A 27790-nucleotide genomic window follows, 5' to 3' on the forward strand; every position below is an offset into this window, starting at 1 on the left:
TAGGGTCTTGGGGAGGGGCCTGACTGTGGGCTGGGGGACTCACTCGCATCCGGCTCTTTATAAACAGGTCTAGCACGTCCTGGCGCACTTGGTCGTGGTTCTTATCCAGAAACTTGTGCACCTAAAAGAGGGAGAACTGGGGGGAGCTCAGGCCATAATCCTCCGGCTCAAGCAGCCTGAGGGGCCAGGGTAGAGGGACACCTCCATTCCAGTCTGCATAACCAGCTTCCTCCCTGCCTCCTTCTCTCCCTCCCTCTGGTGGGTTGGAGGTTTGTGTGGGGTGGGGGGAGGCCTCCTTCAGGACTATCTCCTTGTCTGTCCCAGGAGGGACTGGACCCTCTCCACCATCCTCCCCACTCCTGGTGGGTATTAGCCAGGGCTTCACATGACCAGTCTGGGTCTTGGCCTCCATCCTCAGTGAAGGACACTGTGCTGTGCTCATTCTACAGATGAAGAAATTGAGACCCAGATGGAGACAGAGGCCTAGAATCCTGGCCCCTAGCCCCTCTAGGGCAGGAACATACCTCAGGTAACAGGGATGAGGGTGGCCTCAGTGATACTACTACTAAGAATAAAAAAAAACCGTTGCCATCAAGTCGATTCCGACTCATAGCAACCCTATAGGATAAGTACTCTTTATCAAACCTACCGTAGGCTCCTATTAAAGGGGCACTATTATTCCCATTTTCCCAATGAGGATATGGAGGCTTAGATTGGCTAAGTGATTTGCTCAAGGTCACAGCACTAGGGAGTGGCAGGGCCAGAAGTGGAATCCAGGTGTTAGTATCTACAGCCCATGTAATGCTTCTATGTCCACAACAGATGGGGCAGTGAGGTGCTGGGAGGCCAGGCCAGCAGTCTCTGGGGTCTCACCTGGTAAGTGACTTTGCCTGCGTAGTGCTTGATGGTGAACTCAGGCAGTGGCATCTTGGGTTTGGAGTAGAGTGGGTTGGTGCCATGGTGGTAGTTGCACTTCTGCAGGAACGTGTGGTCTGTGGCCTGGGGCAGGCAGGAGTCAGTGGGTGGGTAGGGGTCAGTGGGTGGGCAGGGGGCTGGGCACCCAGGGGAGATGCCCTGTTCCCGGCTGGTGGCAAGGTCTCCAACAGGTATTGGTGAGGAGTAACTCACAGCTTCCTGAGGCTAACCATTGTGCTGAGGGTGGCAACAAGTGAGCCATAGGGCCCAAGTGGACCCCTGTAGATAGGCCTTGATGACTCAGCTCCCAACAGCCTCCCCTCCAGTTCAGCTGCCATTTTCCTCTTTAGTCCCACTGCCAGGAGCATCCATCCCACCCTTGTGTACTTTATGCTTTCCAATCAGGATTTGAAGCCCAACCCCAAGGTCACCTCCTCCAGAAAGCCTTCTCTGACTTCCCAGGCTGGTGGCAGCCCCTCCTCTGGAACCCCAGAGCTCCCTACCAGCTTTAATCCCCCCAGGTTGTGAATGGGAGGTTGGATGTCCTGACACCTGCCCCCAGGCCAGAGTAGAGACGAATGAAGGACTCAGTGGCTGATGAGGCCATGGAGGCTCAGTGATGTCAGTGATCTAACCGGACTCACCTGGGGAAAGCAACACTGGTCATCAAGGATGCGCAGGATGCCATAGGGCTTCAGCGAGATGAGGTTGATGCAGGGCTGGTTGTCGACAAAGGTGATCTCCTGCCAGTTGATCTGCTCACGGACATACTCCTCCTGCAGGCAGCAAGCAGCAGAGGCTCGGCGCCTTGCCACACCCAGCCACCCTTCAACTAGCCAGACACTCAGGGGCTGAATCCATCTGGAGGGGCCGGGCCAGGCCACCTCTGCTTGCATGCCTCCTAGAACAGAGGGCTCACTCCCTAGCAAGAAAACATGAGCCATTTCAGGGTCCCACTGCTCCCTCCACCTGGGACAACCCTGCAGAGGGTGAGAAGGACCCTCAAGGTGGCTCTCCTCTGGGCCTAGCACCCAACACCCCTGTAGGACACAGCCATCACATGGGCCTTCCCCATTCATCGACTGGTGGCCTCTGGTTTGCCTGAGAGAACCAGTGCATCCTGGTCTGTCCCCAGGAAGGCCCCCCCCGGGCTGACCCGGTCAGTGAGAATGGGGATGGGAGTGGTAATGGGGCCTGCACACCTGCTCCTCCTGGAAGACAATCTTGTTAAAAAGGTACTGAAGGTTCTCATTTGCATAGTTGATACACAGCTGCTCAAAGCTGTTGAAGCTCAGGTCCTGCCAGGTGGGAAGTGATAGTTTTGGGCTCTGTCCACCTCTGCCAGCCCAGGCCCAGAGCTCTCATGCCTGACCACACACCCACTGCTCAGAACCCTCCACAGCTGCCTTGCACACTGGGTAGCGCCAGACACCCAAACTCCTGATGAGAGGCAGGACAGAGAGTGGTTAAAGGCACAGCTCTGAAGCCTTCTGCCCAGGTTCAAGTCCTGGCTCTGCCATTTTCTAGCTGTGTGACCTTGGGCATCTCTCTGTGCCTCAGTTTCCCCATCTGTAAAATGGGGATAATGACAGCACATGTCTCGTACAGTTATTATAAGGATTAAGTGAATTAATAAGTGTAAAGTGCTTAGAACAGTACCTGTCACATAGCAGGTACCACGTGTTAGCTGTCACTTCTATAATCACCCCGCCTTGCGTCCCACCAGTCCGCATGTGCGCTCAACCCCACAGTCACTGCAGATTTCCAACCCACAGACACCTGCCCAGCACCCTGCAGGCCCTGGCCTGTTCCCTCGACCTAGAATGCCATCACTGGTTCTTCAGGCATCGGCTCAGGGTGTCTCCTTCTGTCCCAGAGGCTAGGCTGCCTCTGTCACAGCTATTCCCTACCCTCCTGAGGGCTGGACATGTGGGTGAGGGGGAGACCCAGGAAGGGATGAAGGTGAGTGGTGCAGAAGGGGAGAAGTGGGGTGGAAGAGGCAGCCAGCAGGCTGCCCCTACCCCTTCCCCCACACGGCCCCTACCTCAAAGCCATAAATGTCTAGGATGGCGATGGACTTCGTGTCCTGTGATGGGGACACCAGTGCATTCACCCTGGCGATGAGCCAGCCAAACAGCAGTGCATACAAAACCTTGGCAATGGCGTCCCTGGAGTGGAGAGGTTGCTTCGTGGGTGGGGCACGGGGCGGGACAGGGCCTGGGGGTCCGGCAGGGCAGGGGAGGCCTCACCTGGCGTCCACAGCGCTTTCCACAGTCAGGGGTGTGAAGATCTTCTCTCGCATTGTCTCCTGGGGAAGGAAACGGTCCCTGAGCTGAGGGCAGACCAGCTACCACCTTCAGAAAGCCCCCAGAGGGTGGATGGGGCACAGGTAAGGCAGGCCAGAGGCAGCACAGATGGGCACACCCTCCTCCCCCTTCTGTCCAGGTGCACTGGTGGGGGTGGCAGCTGCTGGTTGAGGGGAACAGAGGCATAAACAGGCATGGCAGCACAATGAGGTCAGCCCTGGGAAGGGAGGAGAGCCCAGGGTTTGTGAGATTCAGACAGAAGCCAGAGGAGGCTCCCTGGAGGGGGGATGACTGGCCTGGGTCTAGATAGGTGAGTAGCTGTGAGGGGGAAGAGCATTCCAGGCAGAGGGAACAGCCTCTGCAAACTCCAGGAGATATGAGACCCTGAAGCCCTTGGGTTCTGAGGTCACTTCCTCAGAGCCTCCTCATAAGCCTGCGAGAGGGACTGACCCAGACAAGGGACAGGGACAGAAAGGCGGGTGGGTAGAAAAGGTGGCCCACAGGAAGCTCTCTTAGCAGCCCAGGTACCCGCAGACTCACAGTCACTTTGAATGTGATGGCCTTCTGCAGGCCCTCGGGGGAGATCTGCAACAGCTCCGCCACAGCCTGGATCTCCCGGGCGCTCACCACCGAGGCCACCTCCTGTGCATCCGTCTATGAAAAACACAGCAGGCGTGTGACTGTGTGTTTAAAACTGAGGCAACAGCACATAACACACAATTCACCCTTTTAAAGTATACGATTCTGTGGCATTTAGTGCATTTACAAAGTCACGCAATCACTACCTCTATCTGGTTTCAAAATTTTTTCACCACACCTAAAAAACACCCTGTATCCATTAAGTAATCGTTCCCCATTCCCTTCTTCCCCCTTCGCCGGGTACCACTGCTGGTGGGACAGGCACAAAGTAGATGTTTCCATCACAAATGGGAGAAACTGAAGTGAAAGAAGGGATAACAGGCACCAAGCAAGTCAGCAGAACACATTACAACACCTCCCAAGGCTTGAAAATAATCCTCTGTTCTCTGAGACCATTTGGCGATGGCCTTGCCCTCCAGACTCTGGGTGTTGGCCACATTCTCCGGATTCTGGGTGGAGGCCCCTCGGCCCTGGGCTTCAGCTCTGCTGTCCAGGCCTACTGGAATGGCAACTCTGCTCCCTCAGATTTGGGCACTCCCATTCTTCTAGTCCATCTGAGTGTAGATCCCATCCTCTGGGCCCCAGCAGGCCCATTCTTCTGCCCTTTGGGCATGGAAGCCCCACTCCCTCAGCTTTGGGTAGCAGATCTGGCCCCATCTCACTGGTACTCTGTGAAAGGCAGCCCCACACTCCAGAATTGAGTTGGTGAAACTCTGACTCTTTGAAACCTAGGAGGCTGTGGCTGTGGGAATGACTGCCTCTTGGTCTATGTACAGGTTCCACATGAGCATAATTAAGTTTTCTAGAATTACCATTCTTCACAATGTTATCCATAATTTGTTATGATCCACATAGTCAAATGCCTTTACATAGTCAATAAACAGAGGTAAACATCTTTCTGGTATTCTCTGCTTTTAGCCAAGATCCATCTGACATCAGCAGTGATAACCCTCATTTCACATCCTCTTCTGAATCCAGCTTGAATTTCTGCAGGTTCCCTGTCAATGTAGTGCTACAACCATTTTTGAACTTTCTTCAGCAAGATTTCACTTGCGTGTGATATTAATGATATTGTTAGATAATTTCCACATTCTGTTGGATCACCTTTCTTTGGAATGGTCACAAATATGGATTTCTTAAAAGAGAACTTACAGACTGGGAGAAAATTTTTCGCTACGACATATCTGACAGTTTAAAATCAGGAAAGGTGTGTGTCAGGGTTATATCCTTTCACCATACTTATTCAGTCTCTATGGTGTGCAAATAATCCCAGAAGCTGGACCATATGAAGAAGATCGGGGAATCAGGACTGGTAGAAGACTCTTAACAACCTGCGATATGCAGATGACACAACCTTGCTTGCTGAAAGTGAAGAGGACTCGAAGCACTCACTTACTGATGAAGATCGAAGACTACAGCCTTCAGTATGGATTACATCTCAACATAAAGAAAACAAAAGTCCTCACAACTGGACCGTAAGCAACATCATGATAAATGGAGAAAATATTGAAGTTGTCAAGGATTTCATTTTACATGGATCTACAATCAATGTCCATGGAAGCAGCAGTCAAGAAGTCAAATCAGGGAGGCAGGGCCAAGATGGCAGAATAGCCAGATGCTTCCTGCGATCCCTCTTACAACAAAGCCCCGAAAAATCAAGTGAAACAATTAGATTTATGACAAGCTAGGGGCCCTGAATATCAAAGGTAAAGTTAGAAAACAGAATAAGTGGCAGGGGGAGAGTGAGACCTTCCAGAAGCGGAAAGGAGTTGCCAGACCTGAATTGCTGAGATCCCTCAGGCACCAGATGCAGAAGCGCCTGGGGTGGGCTGGTGGTAGCGTTCGGCCACAGTTTTCTCAGCCGCACAGCCTACTCACACCTCCGGAACCAGGAAAGAATGGTGCTTTTGGCAAAAGCTAAGTACTTGCGTATATTTTACCGTGCACCCTGTCCACAAGCCAGGTTCAGTGGCTGATTTCCCTGGGCCTGGATAGGCCCATTTGAGCGTCCTGAGCCATGCTCCTGGACTTGGGAAAGGAATAAATTCACAACAGGGGGAAAAGATAATTTGCCAGTTCCACTAACCTGGGGAGCTCAGAACAGAAGCAGCTCCCGTCCAGGCATAAACGGTCGATGCACTTTCAGTACCTTTCCCTTTGCATGGACCTGTGTGGGCCTATTCCAGGAGAATAGGCCCTTGCTGGTAGACTGTGACTATTTAAGCTGTGTGGTAGAGAGGTGGATGTTTGATATTTGACATGGCTTTGCCTATTAAACAGGGTCCTCACCTACCCACATCAGGGGCCTAAGGACTGGTGGCTCAACTCAGGTCACCCAGCCACCCGCGACAGGGGTCCAAGGATAACTGGTACCTCCCAGTCCTTACAAACAAAAGCAATGGGTGCCCATGGTCCGTCTGCAGAACCCACCTACCTGCACACTCTAGGGAAGAGGGACGCACTTTCCTCAGAGACACTTGGGGAATGGTTCTCAGCCCCCTGCCTTGTTCACAGTGTGACCCCCTGCTGCAACCAGGTACCAGTACCTACAGCAAACACCCTTGCCCCCTAAGACTGTAGGACAGGGCCTGTACCACACACTTGATGACCAGCGACCTGGACACCTGAGCTGAACACACACAAGAAAAGTGAATGGACTCATAAGCTCATATACCTGTTAATAGTTCTAGCCATCTGGTGACAGGACATCAGAGCCCCAAAGGCAAAAATAATCAGGCTAGCTCACTCAAGCAACCCATTTGGGAATATCAAAACAAAACAAAGTGAGAAACTATAATACAGTAAGCAAACATAAAATAAACTAATACAATAATTTATAGACGGCTCGGAGACAATAGTCAGTATCAAACCACATAAAGAAACAGACCATTATCACTTTAACAAGCTCTCAAAACAGAGAATCAAAGGATCTTCTGGATGCGCGTGCCTTCCTGGAACTACCAGATGCAGGATTCAAAAGATTAAAACACAGAACTCTTCAAGACATAAGGAAGGAGATCAGGCAATATGCAGAACAAGCCAAAGAACACACAGATAAAACAGTTGAAGAAATGAAAAAGGTTCTTCAAGAACATAATGAAAAATTTATTAAGCTGAAAAGAACCTATAGAGAGACAACAATCAGAAATTCAGAAGATTAACAATAAAATTACAGAATTAGACAACTCAATAGAAAGTCAGAGAAGCAGAATCGAGCAAATGGAAGGGAGGATTGGGGACCTTGAAGATAAAGCACTTGTTGTTGCTGTTAGGTGCCCTCGAGTCGGTTCCGACTCATAGCAACCCCATGCACAACAGAACGGAAGACTGCCCGGTCCTGCGCCATCCTTATAATTGTTATGCTTGAGCTCATTGTTGCAGCCACTGTGTCAACCCACCTCGTTGAGGGTCTTCCTCTTTTCCGCTGACCCTGTACCCTGCCAAGCATGATGTCCTTCTCCAGGGACTGATCCCTCCTGACAACATGTCCAAAGTATGTAAGACGCAGTCTCACCATCCTTGCCTCTAAGGAGCATTCTGGCCACACTTCTTCCAAGACAGATTTGTCCGTTCTTCTGGCAGCCTGTGGTATATTCAATATTCTTCACCAGTACCACAATTCAAAGCCATCAACTCTTCTTCGGTCTTCTTTATTCATTGTCCAGCTTTCACATGCATATGATGTGATTGAAAATACCATGGCTTGGGTCAGGCGCACCTTATTCTTCAGGGTGACATCTTCGCTCTTCAACACTTTGAAGAGGTCCTTTGCAGCACATTTGCCCAATGCAATGCATCTTTTGATTTCTTGACTGCTGCTTCCATGGCTGTTGATTGTGGATCCAAGTAAAATGAAATCCTTGACAACTTCGATCTTTTCTCCGTTTATCACGATGTTGCTCATTGGTCCACTTGTGAGGATTTTTGTTTTCTTTATGTTCAGGTGTAATCCATACTGAAGGCTGTAGTCTTCGATCTTCATCAGTAAGTGAGTGCTTCGAGTCCTCTTCACTTTCAGCAAGCAAGGTTGTGTCATCTGCATAACGCAGGTTGTTAATGAGTCTTCCTCCAATCCTGACGCCCAGTTCTTCTTCATATAGTCCAGCTTCTCATATTATTTGCTCAGCATACAGATTAAAGAGGTATGGTGAAAGAATACAACCCTGACACACACCTTTTCTGACTTTAAACCAATCAGTGTCCCCTTGTTCTGTCCGAACAACTGCCTCTTGATCTATGTAAAGGTTCCTCATGAGCACAATTAAGAGTTCTGGAATTCCCATTCTTTGCAATGTTATCCATAATTTGTTATGATCCACACAGTCAAATGCCTTTGTATAGTCAATAAAACACAGGTAAACATCCTTCTGGTATTCTCTGCTTTCAGCCAGGATCCATCTGACATCAACAATGATATCCGTGGTTCCACGTCCTCTTCTGAAACCTGCCTGAATTTCTGGCAGTTCCCTGTCGATATACTGCTGCAGCCGTTTTTGAATGATCTTCAGCAAATTTTGCTTGCCTGAGATATTAATGATATTGTTCTATAATTTCCACATGAGGTTGGATCACCTTTCTTAGGAATAGGCATAAATGTGGATCTCTTCCAGTCAGTTGGCCAGGAAGCTGTCGTCCATATTTCTTGGCATAGACGAGTGAGCACCTCCAGCCCAGCATCTGTTTGTTGAAACATCTCAGTTGATATTCCATCAATTCCTGGAGCCTTGCTTTTCGCCAATGCCTTCAGTGCAGCTTGGACTTCTTCCTTCAGTACCATCGGTTCCTGATCATATGTCACCTCTTGAAATGGTTGAATATCGACTAATTCTTTTTGGTATAATGATTCTGTATATTCCTTCCACCTTCTTTTGATGCTTTCTGCGTCATTTAATATTTTCCCCCATGGAATCCTTCACTATTGCAACTGGAGGCTTGAATTTTTTCTTCAGTTCTTTCAGCTTGAGAAACGCCGAGCGTGTTCTTCCCTTTTGGTTTTCCATCTCCAGCTCTTTGCACATGTCATTATAGTACTTTACTTTGTCTTCTCGAGAGGCCCTTTGAAATCTTCTGTTCAGTTCTTTTACTTCATCAATTCTTCCTTTTGCTTTAGCTGCTCAACACTCAAGAGCAAGTTTCAGCGTCTCCTCTGACATCCATCTTGATCTTTTCTTTCTTTCCTGTCTTTTCAGTGACCTCTTGCTTTTCTTCATGGATGATGTCCTTGATGTCATTCTACAACTTGTCTGGTCTTTGGTCACTAGTGTTCAATGTGTCAAATCTATTCTTGAGATGGTCTCTAAATTCAGGTGGGATACACTCAAGTCATATTTTGTCTCTCGTGGACTTCCTCTGATTTTCTTCAGTTTCAGCTTGAACTTGCATATGAGCAATTGATGGTCTGTTCCACAGTCGGCCCCTGGCCTTGTTCTGACTGGTATTGAGCTTTTCCATTGTCTCTTTCCACAAATGTAGTCAATTTGATTTCTGTGTGTTCCATCTGGTGAGGTCCATGTGTATAGTCGCCGTTTATGTTTGTGAAAGAAGGTATTTGCAATGAAGAAGTCGTTGGTCTTGCAAAATTCTGTCATTCGATCTCCGGCATTGTTTCTATCACCAAGGCCATATTTTCCAACTACTCATCCTTCTTCTTTGTGTCCAGCTTTCACATTCCAATCGCCAGTAATCATCAATGCATCTTGATTGCACGTTTGATCAACTTCAGACTGCAGCAGCTGATAAAAATCTTCTATCTCTTCATCTTTGGCCTTAGTGGTTGGTGCGTAAATTTGAATAACAGTGGTATTAACTGGTCTTCCTTGTAGGTGTATGGATATTATCCTATCACTGACAGCGTTGTACTTCAGCATAGATCTTGAAACGTTCTTTTTGAGGATGAATGCAACACCGTTCCTCTTCAAGTTGTCATTCCCAGCATAGCAGACTATATGATTGTCCAATTCAAAATGGCCAATACCAGTCCATTTCAGCTCACTAATGCCTAGGATATCAATGTTTATGCATTCCATTTCATTTTTGATGATTTCCAATTTTCCTAGATTCATACTTCGTACATTCCAGGTTCCAATTATTAATGGATGTTTGAAGCTGTTTCTTCTCATTTTGAGTCATGCCACACCAGCAAATGAAGGCCCCAAAAGCTTTACTCCATTCATGCCATTAAGGTCGACTCTACTTTAAGGAGGCAGCTCTTCCCTAGTCATCTTTTGAGTGCCTTCCAACCTGGGGGCTCATCTTCCAGCACTATATCAGACAATGTTCTGCTGCTATTCATAAGGTTTTCACTGGCTAATACTTTTCAGAAGTAGACTGCCGGGTCCTTCTTCCTAGTCTGTCTTAGTCTGGAAGCTCAGCTGAAACCTGTCCTCCATGGGTGACCCTGCTGGTATATGAATACCAGTGGCATAGCTTCCAGCATCACAGCAACACACAAGTCCCCACAGTATGACAAACTGACAGACACATGGGGGATAAAGCACTTGATGCCAATATATTTGAAGAAAAATCAGATAAAAGAATTAAAAAAAAAGAAGAAATCTTAAGAATCATGTGGGACTCTATCAAGAGAAATAATCTACAAGTGATTGGAGTACCAGAACAGGGAGGGATAACAGAAAATACAGAGGGAATTGTTGAAGATTTGTTGGCAGAAAACTTCCCTGATATTGTGAAAGATGAGAAGATATCTATCCAAGGTGCTCATTGAACTCCACATAAGGTAGATTTTAAAACAAAGTTACCAAGACATATCATAATCAAACTGGCCAAAACCAAAGATAAAGAGAGAATTTTAAGAGCAGCTAGGGATAAACCTGTCAATAAGAATAAGCTCAGACTACTTGGCAGAAACCATGCACGCAAGAAGGCAATGGGATGACTTACACAAAGTTTTGAAGGAAAAAAATTGCCAGCCAAGAATCATATATGCAGCAAAACTGTCTTTCAGATATGAAGGTGAAATTAGGACATTTCTAGATAAACAGAAGTTTAGGGATTTTGTAACAACCAAACCAAAAGTACAAGAAATACTAAAGGGAGTTTTTTGGTTAGAAAATCAATAATATCAGGTATGGACCCAAGACTAGAACACTGGACAAAGCAATCAGATGTTAGCCCAGAAACGGAAATCACAAAAATAAGAAAAAAAACTCTCAAAACGGGGAAACAGCGATGTCATTATGTAAAAGAAGACCACATTAAAATAATAAAGAGGGGCTAAGAAATGTAGTCATAGATCTTTCATATGGAGAAGAAGACAAGGTGATATAAAGAAATAAAAGTTAGGTTTAAACTTAGAAAAATAGGGGTAAATATTAAGGTAACCACAAAGGAGACTAAGTATCCTACTCATCAAAGTAGATTATAAGAAAAAAGTAGAGACTCAGCAGAAACAAAACCAACAACAACTTATGAGAGGAAAAGACAAAATATAAATATAAATTACTGAGCACAAAAAATTAAGTGGGAAAAAGAAACTGTCAATAACACACACACAAAAAGACATCAAAATCACAGCACTAAACTCATACCTATCCATAATTACGCTGAATGTAAATGGACTAAATGCACCGATAAAGAGACAGAGTGGCAGAATGGATTAAAAAAAATCACAATCTATGTATATGCTGCCTACAAGAGACACACCTTAGATTTAGAGACACAAATAAACGAATACTCAAAGGATGGAAAAAAATATATCAAGCAAACAACAATCAAAAAAGAGCAGGAGTGGCAATATTAATTTCTGACAAAATAGACTTCAAAGTTAAATCCACCACAAAGGATAAGGAAGGACACTATACATTGATTAAAGAGACAATATACCAGGAAGATATAACCATATTAAATGTTTATGCACCCAACGACAGGGCTGCAAGACACATTAAACAAACTCTAACAGCATTGAAAAGTGAGATAGACAACTCCACAATTATAGTAGAAGACTTCAGCACATCACTTTCGGTGAAGGACGGGACATCCAGAAAGCTCAATAAAGACATGGAAGATCTAAATGCCACGATCAACCAAATCGACCTTATAGACATACAGAACACTCCACCCAACTGCAGCCAAGTATACTTTCTTTTCTAATGCACATGGAACATTCTCTAGAATAGACCACATATTAGGTCATAAAGCAAGCCTTAGCAGAATCCAAAACATTGAAATATTACAAAGCATCTTCTCTGACTATAAGGCCATAAAAGTGGAAATCAATTACAGGAAAAGCAGGGAAAAGAAATCAAACACTTGGAAACTGAACAATACCCTGCTCAAAAAAGACTGGATTATAGAAGACATTAAGGATGGAATAAAGAAATTCATAGAATCCAATGAGAATGAAAACACTTCCTATCAGAACCTTTGGGACACAGCGAAAGCAGTGCTCAGAGGTCAATTTACATCAATAAATGCACACATCCAAAAAGAAAGGGCCAAATCAAAGAATTATCCCTATAACTTGAACAAATAGAGAGCAACAAAAGGAAATTTCAGGCACTAGAAGAAAGGAAATAATAAAAATTAGAGCAGAACTAAATCAAATAGAAAACAGAAAAACAATTGAAAGAGTTAACAAGACCAAAAGCTTGTTCTTTGAAAAATTAACAAAATTGAAAACTATCGGCCAAACTGACAAAAGAAAAACAGGAGAGGAAGCAAATAACCCAAATAAGAAATGAGAAGGGCGATATTACAACAGACCCAACTGAAATGAAAAGAATCATATCAGATTACTACGAAAAATTGTACTCTAACAAATTTGAAAACCTAGAAGAAATGGATGAATTCCTAGAAACACACTACCTATGTAAACTAACACGAACAGAGGTAGAACAACTAAATAGACTCCTAACAAAAGAAGAGATTAAAAAGGTAATCAAAAAACTCCCAACAAAAAAAAGAGCCCTGGCCCGGATGGCTTCACTGCAGAGTTCTACCAAATTTTCAGAGAAGAACTAACACCACTACTACTAAAGGTATTTCAGAACATAGAAAAGGACGGAATGCTACCAAACTACGTTCTATGAAACCACCATATCCCTGATACCAAAACCAGGTAAAGACACTACAAAAAAAGAAAATTACAGACCTATATCCCTTATGAACTTAGATGCAAAAATCCTCAACAAAATTCTAGCCAATAGAATTCAACAACATATCAAAGAAATAATTCACCATGACCAAGTGTGTTTCATACCAGGTATGCAGGGATGGTTCAACATTAGAAAAACAATCAATGTAACCTATCATATAAATAAAACAAAAGACAAGAACCACATGACTTTATCAACTGATGTAGAAACGGCATTTGACAAAGTTCAACACCCATTCGTGATAAAAACTCTCAGCAAAATAGGAATAGAAGGAAAATTCTACAATATAATAAAGGGCATTTATACAAAGCCAACAGCCAACATCATCCTAAATGGAGAGAGCTTGAAAGCATCCCCCTTGAGACTGGGAACCAGATAAGGATGCCCCTTACCACCACTCTTATTCCACATTGTGCTGGAGGTCCTAGCCAGAACAATTAGGCTAGATAAAGAGATAAAGGTCATCTAGATTGGTAAGGAAGAAGTAAATGTATCTCTATTTGCAGATGATGACATGATCTTATACACAGAAAACCCAATGGAATCCTCAAGAACACTACTGAAACTAATAGAAGAGTTCAGCAGGGTATGAGGATACAAGATAAACATATAAAAATCAGTTGGATTCCTCTACACCAACAAAAAGAACATTGAAGGGGAAATCACCAAATCAATACCATTTACAGTAGCTCCAAGAAGATAAAATACTTAGGAATAACTCTTACCAGAGATGTAAAAGATTTATACAAAGAATACTACAAGACACTACTGCAAGAAACCAAAAGAGACCTACGTAAGTGGAAAACCATACCTTGCTCATGGATAGGAAGGCTTAACATTGTAAAAATGTCTATTCTACCGAAAGCCATCTATAGATACCATATAATTCCCATCCAAATTCCAACAACATTTTTTTAATGAGATGTAGAAACAAATCACCAACTTCATATGGAAGGGAAAGGCCCCTGATAAGTAACGCATTACGGAAAAAGAAGAACAAAGTGGGAGGTCTCATTCAACCTGATTGTGGAACCTATTATGCCGCCACAGTAGTCAAAACAGCCTGGTACTGGTACAACCAATGGAACAGAAATGAGAATCTAGACATAAATCCATCCACATATGAGCAGTTGATATTTGACAAAGGCCCAAAGTCAGTTAAATGGGGAAAAGACAGTCTTTTTAACAAATGGCGCTGGTATAACTGGATATCCATCTGTGAAAAAATGAAACAAGACCCATATCTCACACCATCTACAAAAACTAACTCAAAACGGATCAAAGACCTAAACATAAAATCTAAAACGATAAAGATCATGGAAGAAAAAGTAGGGGCAACTCTAGGAGCCCTAATACACGGTATAAACAGTATACAAAACATTACTAACAATGCAGAAGAGACGCTAGATAACTGGGAGCTCCTAAAAATCAAGCACCTATGCTCATCCAAAGACTTCACCAAAAGAGTAAAAAGATTATCTACAGACTGGGAAAAAGCTTTTAGCTATGACATTTCCAATTAGCACCTGATCTCTAAAATCTACACGATACTGCAAAAACTCAACTACAAAAAGACAAAAAAAACAATTAAAAACTGGGCAAAGGATATGAACAGACATTTCACTAAATAAGACATTCAGGTGGCTAACAGATATATGAGGAAATGCTCATGATCATTAGCCATTAGAGAAATGCAGATCAAAACTACAATGAGATTCCATCTCACTGCAACAAGACTGGCATTAATCCAAAAAACAGAAAATAATAAATGCTGGAGAGGTTGTGGAGAGATTGGAACACTTGTACACTGCTGGTGGGAGTGTTAAATGGTACAATCACTTTGGAAATAGATTCGGCACTTCCTTAAAAAGCTAGAAATAGGAGTACCATACAATCCAGCAATCCCACTCCTTGGAATATATCCTAGAGAAATAAGAGCCTTTACACAAACAGATATATATACACCCATGTTCACTGCAGCACTGTTTACAATAGCAAAAAGTTGGAAGCAACCAAGGTGCCCATCAATGGATGAATGGATAAATAAATCATGGTATATTCACACAATGGAATATTACGCATCGAGAAAGAACGATGATGAATCCATGAAACATTTTATAACATGGAAGGAATCTAGAAGACATTATGCTGAGTGAAATTAGCTGCAAAAGGACAAATATTGTATAAGGCCACTATTATAAGAACTCGAGAAATATTTTAACAGAAAAGAGTATATTCTTTGATGGTTACAAGAGGGGGGAGGGAGGGAGAGGGGTTTTCAATAATGAGATAGTAGATAAGAACCATTTTAGATGAAGGGAAAGACAACACACAATACAGAAGAGGTCAGCACAAATGGACTAAACCAAAAGCAAAGAAGTTTCCTGAATAAACTGAATGCATTGAAGCCCAGAATAGCAGGGGCAGGGGTTTAGGGACCACAGTTTCAGGGGACATCTAAGTCAACTAGCATAATAAAATCTATTAAGAAAACATTCTGCATCCCACTTTGGACAATAGCATCTGGGGTCTTAAATGCCAGCAAGTGGCCATCTAAGATGCATCAATTGGTCTCAACCCATCTGGAGCAAAGGAGAATGAAGAACACCGAAGACACAGGGTAATTATGAGCCCAAGAGACAGAAAGGGCCACATAAACCAGAAACTACATCAGCCTGAGACCAGAAGAACTAGATGGTGCCCGGCTACAACCGATGACTGCCCTGACAGGGAACACAACAAAGAACCCTTGAGGGAGCAGGAGAGCAGTGGGATGCAGACCCCAAATTCTCATAAAAAAGACCAGACTTAATGATCTGACTGAAACTAGAATGATCCCGGAGGTCATGGTCCCCAGACTTTGTGTGTTAGCCCAAGACAGGAACCATTCCTAAAGCTAACTCTTCAGAGAGGGATTGGACTAGACTATAGGATAGACAATGATACTGGTGAAGAATGAGCTTCTTGGATCAAGTAGACACATGAGACTATGTTGGCAGCTCCTGTCTGAAGGAGAGATGAGAGCGTACAGAGTGTCAGAAGCTGGCTGAATGGACACAAAAAGAAATAGAGGAAGGAAGGAATATGCTGTCTCATTAGGGAAAGAGCAATTAGGAGTACATAGCAAGGTGTTTATAAATTTTTGTATGAGAGTCTGACTTGATTTGTAAACTTTCACTTAAAGCACAATAAAAATTAAAAAAAAATAAAAGAAATCAAATGATGTATTGCACTGGGCAAATCTGCTGCAAAAGGCCTCTTTAAAGTGTTGAAAAGCAAAGATGTCAGTTTGGTGACTAGGGTGCGCCTGATCCAAGCCATATTTTCAATCGGCTCACATGCATGTGAAAGCTGGAAAATGAATAAGGAAGACCGAAGAAGAATGGATGCCTTTGAATTATGGTGCTGGCGAAGAATATTGAATATACCATGGACTGCCAGAAGAACAAACAAGTATGTCTTGGAAGAAGTACAGCCAGGGTGCTCCTTGGAAGTGAGGATAGTAAGACTTCGTCCCATGTACTTTGGACATGTTATCAGGAGGGACCAGTCCCTGAAGAAGGACATCATGCTTGGTAAGGTAGAAGGTCAGTAAAAAAGAGGAAGACCCTCAACAAAATGGATTGACACAGTGACTGCAACAATGTGCTCAAACATAGCAATGAAAGATGGCACAGGAGTGAACAGTGTTTTGTTCTGTTGTATACAGGGTCACTATGAAATAGACTCAACGGCACCTAACAACAAAAACAAAATAAAAAATAAAAGGAAAATAACAAGTGTTGATGAAGAGAAACTAGAATCCTGGTACAACGCTGGTAGGAATGTAAAACAGTGCAGCTGCTATGGAAAACACTGGGACGGTTCCTAAAAACGTGAAACATAGGATTAACATAAAGACTCAGCAATTCTGCTCCTAGGAGTTCTCCCCAGTGAGATAAAAACTTGTGTCCACACCAAAAACATGTACAGGAATGTTCATAGCAGCGTTATTCACAATAGCCAAAAGGCAGAAACAACCCGAATGTCTATCAACGGAGGAATGAATAAGCAAAATGTCCTACATACATACAATGGAGTATTACTCAGCCATAAAGAGAAACGAAGTCTTGATACATGCCACAACTTGGATGAACCTTGAAAATATTATGCTAAGTGAAAGAAACCAGATACAAAAGGACCAATAATGTACAATTCCATTTATATGAAAGATCAGGACAGGCAAATCCACAGAAACCAAAAGCAAATTGGTAGTTGTTGGGGCCTTGAGGTGGGGGGAATGGAGAGTAACTGCTTAATAGATATGGGGTTTCCTTTTGGGGTAATGAAATGTTCTGGAACTAGACAGAGGTGGTGGCTATACAACATTGTGAATGTACTAAATGCCAATGAAGGGTTCACTTTAAAATAATTTTATGTTATATGAATTTGTCTCAATAAAAAAACATAAATAAAACACTTCTAAAAAATAGTTAAAAATTTTTTTTAATTAAGAAACACCTGACACTAGGATAAATGCCTGATGGAATGAAAGATCTAAATGTAAAAACAAAGCCATAAAAGGTCTTGAAAAAACTATGGGAGAGGGCTGTTATAATTCCCAAACGAGGCAGACCCCTTTAAACGGGATGCAAAGTCCAAATTTTACACAAGAAAAGATTGATAAATGAATTGCTTAGAAATTTTTTTTTAATGTGCATGGCAAAACAAAACAAACCAACACTGTAAAGGAAGTCAAGGTATAAATGACAAGCTGTAAAATATATCTACGGTTCATATCAGAGACAAAGGGCTGATTTCCTTAGCATATATGAAGAGCTTCCATACAGCAGTAAAACAAACAACATTAAAAAAAAAAGCAAAAAAAGGACAAATGATATGAGCACAGTGTGGCCAGAAGGGGAAAGACAGGTGGCAGCTAAGCCTCTGAGAAGATGGCATTTGTCCCAAGGTGCTGGGGAGCCATGCAGGCTATGGCCTTTTCTCACCTCGTACTTCTCAAAGTAGACATTGCCCAGGTGCAGGATGGAGGCCAAGATGCGGAAGATGCTGTCCTGGTCCTCACCGCTGAAGCCCAGCACCTCCATGGCGGCCAAGAGCCGCCGGAAGTCATCTGCATCACTCTTCCCCTGGATCTCACAGTTCCCACCCTGGGTGAGGGCAGGGGCCTTGAGTGGGAATCTGGAGCCCTCAAGGTCCCTGGTCTGCCTGACCAGTGGTGTGACCCTAAGCCAGTCCCTCAAGCTCTCATCATGAAAAGGGCATTCCATTCTCATGTGCCGGAGACCCTGAGCACAGCCGAATAATGGCTTTGCGCAGCAGTGGTTGTTACACCTCGACCTTTGTCACAGCCCAATGGTAATGATGACAAAAAACTGCAGCCAACGTTTATCGAGCACTTACTACGTGCCAGGTCGTGTGCTAAGTGCTTACAGGCATTTCCTCATCTAATCCTCACTATATCCTTGTGAAGTAGGCACTCTATTGGTCCCATTTTACAGCTGAGCAGACTGAGGCACAGAGAGGGCCAGTTTAGTAGCTCTAGGCTGGCCAGTTCCCCCCGAGGCTCAAAGAACTGAAGAATCAGGTAGACCTCCAGTGCTCTCCACTTTGAACCACAAAGACATCTGCTTCCCTTGCTGCAGTGAAAAGCTTAAATCCACACTCTTCCTCCCTAAACCTCCATAACTTTCATTGGCCATTGGGGCAGCACGAGTTGGCTGCCCACCCAGCCCAGGGGTGATGGGGGTGGGAAGACCAGGGCTGTGGGACATCCCTTATTCAGCTCCTGGGGCAGATTAAGGCTGTGCCCACTGCAACCCTGGCCCTGGCCTCAGTGGCATCCCACCACTCCCACAGGCCCCATAGGCCCTTCAGGTGTGCCCACCTGGTTCAGGTAGTAGTAGGTCTCGGCCTCCTGTAGGCTGAAAGTTTGGCGGAGCTGGGCAGGCAGCCCAGCCAGCAGCTCGTAGAAGATGTGGTAGTTGCGCTCATTTTTGGCCTGGAGCGGGTGGGCCAGCCCGGAGAGGGAACACTTACAGACCCAGGCATGCCCATAGATACACACACACACATACACATATACATACACAGAGCCGTTGAAGAGGCAGGGCACCCCATGCAGCAAGTTGGCCTCCCCAGCCTGACACTGACTAGAGGTGGAGTAGAGGGTGGAAGGGTGCCAGTAATAGGTGGTGGGGAGCAGACTCCAGACCAGGTTTTACTTTGTTTAGAAAAAGAGGAGCAAGGTAGCCTGTCTCTGATGTGCACCAGCCACACACACCTGCGTACATGTGTGTTCACAGGCCCAAGTGTGCACACACAGAGCTTCCCCATGGGCCAACCAGCCAGGTGGGCTGGGTACTTCCTGGGCCCCCGGACACAGTGGGGAGCAAGACAGACAAAAATCCCAAGAATGCATGGAGTCGGCCTGCTAGAAGAGAGACACCTGGCAACTCAGTCCACGATATAAAATGTGTCAGATGGCGGTAAGTGCTTCATAGAGGATTAAAGCAAGGGAGGGGTCAGGGAGTTCTCGTGGGGTGCGGTAATCAGGGAAGCTTCTTGGAGCAAGTGACGTTTCAGGCAAGGCTTGGAGGAGGAGAGGGATTTGGCCACATGAGTATCAGGGGGAAGAAGGAACAGCAGGCACAAAGGCACTGAGGCAGGCACATGCCTGGTTTGCTTCAGAAACAGCAAGGAGTGTGGTAGGAGGGGCATGGGGGGGGAAGCAGTCACATGCTCACACGTACAGGTATACACACACCCACACACACATCGAGACCCACACCCACACACCCGCACCCATACACACACACACCCTTCCCACCCCCACACCCACCCCCCACACAGGGTTGTTCATGAACTCAGCATTTACCAAGCCTACCATGTGCCAGCTCTGCATATCCATACCAGCCCCTCCTGCCCCAACACACAGGGCTGAGGAGACACTGGCCCACCTGAAACACAATCCTGGATTTCTCGAGCAGGTACTGGGAAGTCATGGCACCAGAGATCATGCCCCTGGAGGTGGGAACACAGGGCAGCTTATGTGGGGTCAGGTGGGGGGTGGCTCTGAGGGTCTGTGGCCAGGTACTAGGGTGCCCTGCAAGGCCAGGGTTCCCTGGGCACCCCTTCTACTACCCACTTACCCTTCCAGAAAGATCTCCATGAACTTCCCAAAGCGGCTGGAGTTGTCATTCCTTACGGTTTTCGCGTTACCAAAGGACTCCAAGAGGGGTGTTGCCTCCAGGATCTGGACCCCAGAAGATGTGGGACTTGGGGGGCTGGGCAGTATTCTGGGGGCCTGGGGTAGGGAGCATGGCTGGGACTACCCCTAGGTTTCCGCACACACAGACCACCCCAAGAACCCCCTTTGTGAGGGGTAACTGGAGGTGGGCTCCCTATAGAACCCTGGGGCCTCTCCAGTGCCCCCCACTGCTTCAACCTGACCCCTCCCCACACTGTGCAACCCAGCCCCCACACTGCAAGTCCCACGCCACTCCTCTCCCAACTCCCTGGACTCCCTGCGACAGCAGCTCCCAACACGAAGCCCCCTAGCCACAGCCCTGGCCCTGGACAAGCCCACACCACCATCCACACACGAGTATGCACACACATGCACATATACACACACAAAAGGGTCCAGGTGGCATGAGGCGTGTGTGCACACACACATGCACGCTCTAAGTACCTTTATCTTGAGGAGCACCGGGAGGGTTCAGGAAGGAGGGGAAAAAGAAAGGGACATGAACAGAAGTGGGTTACCAGCAGACTGAGCACTGCTCCCCCCCCAGGAGATCAGGAGCCTCAGACCACAGACCGACAGGGACCCCTTTCAGCCCCTGGTGGCAAGTGGGAGAGCCACCAGGTGAGAACAGATCTGGAACCTCATAGACCCCACAGGCCTTCAGCCCCTGTCCCCAGATGGCCGGGCTTGGGGGCTGTGTGTGGCCTCCAGGGTGTGGAGGTCCTGCTGGCTCTACCTGCCGAAATGCTCTGGGAATGTGCACTTCCCCCTACCCACTGCTACCACACCCAGGCGCGCTCCTGCCTCTGGGCATTGCACTCGCTGCTCCATCTCCCGGAAGCCGAGGTGCTCACGTACCTGCCTGGCTCATACGCTCATCTTCTTTGCTCACCTATCACCTGCCTCAGGTGACATCTCCCTGACTACCTTGGTTAGGTCAGGCCCCACCAGTGTCCTCTTCCCGTAGCGCCCACAGCACCACCAGTAACTCTGCTTCTCCATCTGTTTGCTGTGTGTCATCTCTCTCCCACTGGAATGGCAGCCCCCTTTCTAAACTCCCAGACCTACACAGGACCTGGTACAGAGTGGGCCCTCAGAAAATATCTGCTAAATGGATGGATAAAGGAAGGGCATCCCACAGTCAGAACTGCCCAGGGGTGACCAGAGCCGATGATAACCAGTTGCTGTCGAGTTATTTCCGACTCATGCCTCCCCGTGTGTGTCAGGAGAACTGTGCTCCATGGGGATTTCAATGGCTGATTTTTCTGAAGTAGATCCCCAAGCCTTTCTTCCAAGGTGCCTCTGGGTGGTCGCAAACCGTCGATCTTTCCATTAGCAGCCGAGTACATTAACTGTTTGCACCACCCAGAGACTCCATAGCTAATGATAAGCCAAACACAAACCCATTGCCGTCAAGTCGATTCCAACTCATAGCAACCCTACAAGACAGAATAGAACTGCCCCATAGAGTTTCCAGAGAGCAGCTGGTGGATCCGAACTGCCGACCTTTTGGTTAGCAGCCAAGCTCTTAACCACTGCGTCGTCAGGACTCTTATTGACACCTACTATGCACCAGACAAGGACCCCTGGTGACACAACAGTTAAGTGCTCAGCTGCTAACCAAAAGGTTTTGTGGTTCAAACCCACCCAGGGGCTCTACAGGAGAAAGAACTGGCTAGCTCCTTGCTTCCTTGTAAAGATTACAGCCAAGAAAACCCTATAGGGCAGTTCTACTCTGTCACGTGGGGTCGCTATGAGTTGGAAATTAACAACATGCACCAGACAGTTTATCCTAGTTATGTCATTTTTAATAATCCTATAAAACCAAACCCAGTGCCGTCAAGTTGATTCCGACTCACAGCGACTCTATATGACAGAGTAGAACTGCCCCATAGAGTTTCCAAGGAGCGCCTGGCGGATTCAAACCGCCGACCCTTTGGTTAGCAGCTGTAGCACTTAACCATTATGCCACCAGGGTTTCCAATAATCCTATAAGGTAGGTACTAATACTTCCTCTATTTTACAGATGAGGAAACTGAGGCTTAGAGAGGTGAAGCTACATGCCTCAGGTCCCATGCCCGACTCCAGAATCCATGAGGGTGGGGTCCCTGCACTGCAACAAGCAGGTTTGTACACAGCATTTCCATTTGCTGAGTCATTTCCTGAGGATACATTCTTAGGGGAGAAGCAGGGAAGGCCCTGTCACCACAGAAATAGTATCTGTAATCTTGGGAACAATGCCAGCTCCCTCCATTGGGCCACAACCATAGTCTCGCCTGTCTAGGTAATATTGTGTCTGAGAGGGACAGGGCCTGCCTGGGGTCTGCCCTGAACTATCCTGTTATGGACTGAATTGTGTCCCCCAAAAATGTGTGTCAACTTGGCTAGGCCGTGATTCTCAGCATCGTGTGGTTGTCCAACATTTTGTCATCTGATGTGATTTTTCTATGTGTTGCAAATCCTACCTCTATGATGTTAAGAGACAGGATTAAAGGCAGTTATGTTAGTGAAGTAGGACTCAATCTACAGGATTAGGTTGTATTTTGAGTCAATCTCTTTGAGATATAAAAGAGAAAAGTGAGCAGAGAGGAAAGGGACCTCATGCCACCAAGAAAGAAGCTCTGTGAGCGGAGTGCCTCCTTGGGACCCAGGGTCCCTGTGCTGAGAAGCTCCTAGACCAAGGGAAGATTGAAGACAAGGACCTTCCACTGACGGAGAGAAAAAGGCTTCCCCTCAAGCTGGAACCCTGAATTTGGACTTCTAGCTTCCTAGACTGTGAGAGAATAAATTTCTCTTTGTTATAGCCATCCACTTGTGGTATTTCTGTTACTGGTGGTACAATAGTTAAGAGCTATGGCTGCTAACCAAAAGGCTGGCAGTTTGAATCCACCAGGTGCTCCTTAGAAACCGTATGGGGCAGTTCTACTCTGTCCTATAGAGTCGCTATGAGTCGGAATCGACTCGATGGCAACAGGTTTAGATGACTAAGACATATCCCTCCGTCTGGGAGCCTTTGAGGGCACATGAGTGGTGGTGGGGGGGTGCTGCTTCGTGTGCCCAGCACAGAGTGGACACACAGCCAGGGGCTGGGGGCAAGGCCTGATGGGCCTGAGGGGGGTAAACACCTGGCACCTCAGGGCCTCCAATCCAGCCCCCATGCGGTACCAGGTGCTCTGGGCTGCCCAGCATCCAGCCATCCTCTTGGAAACCCTCCTCACATACCCACCCCAAGGACCAGGCCCAGGTATCAGCCAATCAGGACAGAGCACACCTTGTGCTATGTGACTGGCTCAAGTGAGAAGACATGGCCAAAACAAGAAATGAGAGAGAGCTTTGAGACTACTGGACTGTTGGGAGGTGGGAGCTGTGTTACTATGGCATTATCCTGCTGACCACTGGGAGGTAGGTTGAGGAGGATGATCATAAACAGGGGAGGTGGAACCAAGATAAGGGACGTTGGTTAAGATCCTGGATCCAATCAAGCCTAAAACTGAACCTGGCTCTGGACTGTTGGATCACATGAGGAGGAGCAGAACAGCAGCTGGAAGACGAGTCCCACACTCGTCCCAGCTAGTAGACATGTCCTCACACCGACTGTGCGCTGACATAGAAACTCCTCTAGACCCAGCCACTTCCCACAGCCCCGACCGGCCTCCCGGACCTTTGCCAAGATAAGCTCTCTGACCGTGAACTTCAAATCCCAGCTCCATTACTATCTCACCTTGGGACACTGGCAAGGCACCTCCCCTGCCAAACCATCTATAAAATGGATCCAAATAGACCTCCCTCACAAGGATGCTGTGAGAATCAAGCAATGACAACACAGCTGGCAGCACCTGGCACCTGGGAGGTGCTTGGTACACAATTCTTTCTTTCCCTACCTACCTCACTAGTCCCTCCTTAAGTCTAACCTGGAGACACAGGGAGGGTTGACTGTCCGGAGGCCCATGCTGGCATGGAAGAGACTAACAGGCCAAGGTAGACATTTAAGAAGGCTGGTCCCAGCTGGGCTGGCAGGCAGTCTCCTGGGCTGATCCCCCAAGGGTCACCCCTGCGGAGTCCCCCATTGGCTGGGACACTGTAGCCACATCAAAGCCTCAGTGGACACTCGTGTTGGGGTGTCTGAGACTGCGGTTGTGCAGTCTGAGCAGGTGAGGGCCTGCTTCCAGCCCCACCCGACTTCTCCTGAGCCCCTGACCTGTGCTCTGCAGGGACCAGTAGCCGCTCCAGGTCACCTCATCGTCTTCTCTCCGTAACTGCTCCTCCAGTAGCCCTATCCTGCCGACGGCTCAAGGCCAGCACCTGGGGCATCCTTGGGCTCTCCCCATCTCTCACACACCTGGAATTTAACACTCCTCACCCCTCCCTGGTCTGAGCCCCCACCCTCTCACATGGATTCTACGCTGGCCACACTAGCCAGGCTCCCACACTGAGGCCTTTGCCCTTGCCCTATCTTCTAGCTGGTGGTTCTCCCCGAAAAGTTCTCAGGCCACTTCTTCAGCTTCTCTGTGGGGCCCACCCTAACCACCATGCTTAAAAGGACAGCCCTTAACACCCCCTGCCCCTCCTCGTTCTTTTTCTCCTCAACTTATCATCCTTTACATGCACAAAATTTACTTATTTGTTTTCTTCAGTCTCTCTACTAGACTGAAATTTCTATGCAGCTGGAACATCTGTCTGGTTGCTGCTGTCTGCCTCTGTAGCATCTAGCATGCAGGCTGGGCACACATTAGGTCCTCGGTAAATTACTGAGGCTCTAACATTCTCAGGTTTGACAATTTAGCACCCGCTTTGTTAGCAAACCTCTAGTCCTTCCTCTCCTCGGTGCCCAGGGGTCCCTGCCCAGGGTCTACTGCCTCCCTGGCTGCTCTCCTTATCTACTCCCCCCACACTCAGGCCTGTCCTACTCCCGCGTGTGAGAATATGGAATCTCCGGGCTGTAACTGGGACAAAGACACCAGGCAGGAGAGACAGAGCAATCCTCTTGTCCCTGTGGCCCCCTCTCTGACCCTGGAACACAGAGCTGCCACCAGGAACACAGACAGGAGGGGACTCCACCCCCAGGCGCTTCCCAGGGAGGCAGGGGCATCAGAAAGAGCCCAGAGCCCAACAGTCTCTCTCTGTGCAGCCCCTGGCCAGGCCCCAACCCCTCTGGAGCCCAGGCTCTCTGTCCTCAAAGTGGGGCCAAGGACCCTTGCCTCTTGGGGAGCATATGGAGCATGCACTACAACGGTGCTCACCTGAGGGTCCTGGAGAGACAGACCCACCTGCTGGGTGATGCCCTGCTTCTGGTTCATGGCGGCCAGGTAGCGCAGAATCAGCTTCGTGGCCTCGGTTTTGCCAGAGCCGCTTTCTCCACTGCCCAGACAGAGAGGCAGAGTGGGCTTCTCTTGTTCCCTGCCTCTCCTGGGCCCCCCAGCCCTGCCTTGGAGCCAGGGTGGGGGAAAGATGTGGGACATGGGTACACGCCAGCTCAGAGATGCCCAGGGACCTCCCAAGGCCACAGCGTAGGTCTGGCCTGCTGCAGAACGTTCCTGAAGTCCCCTCATTCATCCCCATGAATAGGCACCCCACCCCGCCTGACCCCCAGCTCACCTGATGATTACGCACTGGTTCTGTTTGGCATCGAGCATTTTGGCGAAGGCAAGATTCGCAATTGCAAAGAGGTGTCTGGGGAGACAGGCTGCTAGGCATCACCTCCCTAGGCCAGGGGGATCTCTGTCCAGCCCAGGGTCCAACCCTGCTCCCACCCCTCACCGCCTTAGGGACGTGCTTCCCACCCCACACTGTGGTCTCAAGCCATGGGGGGAGGAGCCTCAGGCCCAGAGAGGGTGTGGCCAGGCCTGTGCCCACCACCATCAGCCCCAACCCATGGTGTGGGGCAGCCAGGCTCTTGTCACGCTGAGAGAAGGACGCGGGACAGCCCCCGCCCCCCCAGGACACTCACGGTGGATTCTCTCCCAGAGCCCGCCCGTTGTACTTCTGCACCTGCTCTGGCCCGTAGATCCCCAACATCCGGTACGGGTTCACCGCCACCAGGATGCTACCAATGTATGTCTGTTGGGAAGGGGTGGCCTCAATGCCCATACTCCTCGTGGCCTCTACACCCACCCACCCTGCTCCTGGAGGCTGGGATCCCCACTTCCATCAGGACAGAGCTTTAGCTGCCTGGCTTCAGTGTTCACACCCAAGGCCCTCTAACAGCTTACTGGGATCACATGCGCTAACTGGAATTTCAGGCACTGTACCAGGCTGAGGCTGGAAGGAATTTGAAAAGAGTAAAGCCCCACAGCTACCACTCTGCAAAGGGGGGCCAGGCTGATTGCCCCATCAGCTGCTGCCTACTTCCTTTACTCCCAAAAGACTTCTGAGGTCAAGCATCCATTCCCTGGAATGGGGCAGAGTTGGGGAGCCCAGGGCACCCTGGGGACCACTAGCCCTCCCGGGTCCTTGCCTTCCCCACAGTGGTTTATGCCCTCGGCCCTCCCTTTTATCTTTTGGGGTCAGTGGCTCCTCCCACCCCGGTGGCCTTCCCCATTCTGGGACCCAAGTCTAGGGATTCTGGGATGGTGGAGTCTGTATCCACAGGGCCTGCAGCGGAAACTGCACATTTCTGGGTTCCCCGACTCCAGGTCCCTGCCTCTGCTCTACAACGTTCTAAGATCCCACGTTTTAGGGCTTTGAGCTCCAGGCACTAGCATTCTGTGCTCAAACGGTACAAACCTCAAGGTTCAAACCAGCAGCCACAGGTCTGGGGCCCCACAGGAGAAACCTGTGTGTCCACCCCCAACCCCAGAAGGCCCCACAGGCAGGGAGGCAGGACCAGCCCCAGGACTTACATAGATGAGGTTCCGTTCAAATCTGGTCTTGATATTGGACAGCACAGTAGCCTCCTGGAGGTCTCTGAGAGGGTGCAGAGAAGAGCAGTCAGGGCCCAGGCTTGAGCTGGCACATGCCCTCCTCCCCTTAAGTGCTGGGCGGTGGCTAAGTAAGAGCTTGGGCTCTGGGTCAGGCAGGCCTGAGTTCAAGTTCTGTCCCTGACATCAGCCAGCTGTGAGAATTTGGCCAAGTTACTTAACCTCTCTGTGCCTCAGTTTATGCATCTGTCAAATGGGAATGATAACTCCACCTACTGCACTGGGGCTGTGGGAACACTGCTAGACGACAGACACTTGGGCTGAGTCATCATAACTGGATCATGATGTTGACCAGCACTGTGCTCATTGTGAGCACCTCCAACGTACCTGCACCCTTGCAAAAGTGGTGAAAGGAAGGGACTATCACCACTCTCATTTTATGGTGAGGAAACTAAGGTACAGAGAGGCTAAGTGATTTGCCCAGTGTCACCCAGCTAGTAAGTGGTGGGGCTAGAATTTAAACCCAGGCCTGTCTGGCCCACTGAGCTTTGATGTTCACATATTTGACCTTTGTGATACCACACAACAACCCATTTTGCAGATGCGGAAGCTGAGGTTCTGAAAACGTTCTGGGAGGTGAAATGCATCCCTGGTATTGAGGAGGCTCTATGGCTGGGAGTGTGGTGACCCTGGTGATGACCTCCAAAACAG

General features: G+C 47.7%; 1 protein-coding gene across 1 annotated transcript in view; it reads right to left on the reverse strand.

The window, feature by feature from the left end:
* The window catches only part of MYO15A (myosin XVA), a 72919-nt gene that overhangs the window by 39539 nt on the left and 5590 nt on the right, over nt 1-27790 (reverse strand). The window contains exons 3-18 of the mRNA XM_049874734.1: nt 27062-27125; nt 26170-26279; nt 25818-25892; nt 25490-25580; nt 20667-20672; nt 20125-20228; nt 19933-19996; nt 18861-18974; nt 17962-18123; nt 3762-3875; nt 3165-3223; nt 2960-3083; nt 2118-2213; nt 1560-1691; nt 874-999; nt 44-121 (exon numbers count right to left, since the gene is read on the reverse strand). Coding sequence (XP_049730691.1) covers nt 44-121; nt 874-999; nt 1560-1691; nt 2118-2213; nt 2960-3083; nt 3165-3223; nt 3762-3875; nt 17962-18123; nt 18861-18974; nt 19933-19996; nt 20125-20228; nt 20667-20672; nt 25490-25580; nt 25818-25892; nt 26170-26279; nt 27062-27125 — 1519 coding nt within the window. The remainder of the gene's footprint in view (nt 1-43; nt 122-873; nt 1000-1559; nt 1692-2117; nt 2214-2959; nt 3084-3164; nt 3224-3761; nt 3876-17961; nt 18124-18860; nt 18975-19932; nt 19997-20124; nt 20229-20666; nt 20673-25489; nt 25581-25817; nt 25893-26169; nt 26280-27061; nt 27126-27790) is intronic.

Source organism: Elephas maximus, chromosome 2 (assembly GCF_024166365.1).
Source record: "Elephas maximus indicus isolate mEleMax1 chromosome 2, mEleMax1 primary haplotype, whole genome shotgun sequence".
In the NCBI taxonomy this organism is placed as follows: domain Eukaryota; kingdom Metazoa; phylum Chordata; class Mammalia; order Proboscidea; family Elephantidae; genus Elephas; species Elephas maximus.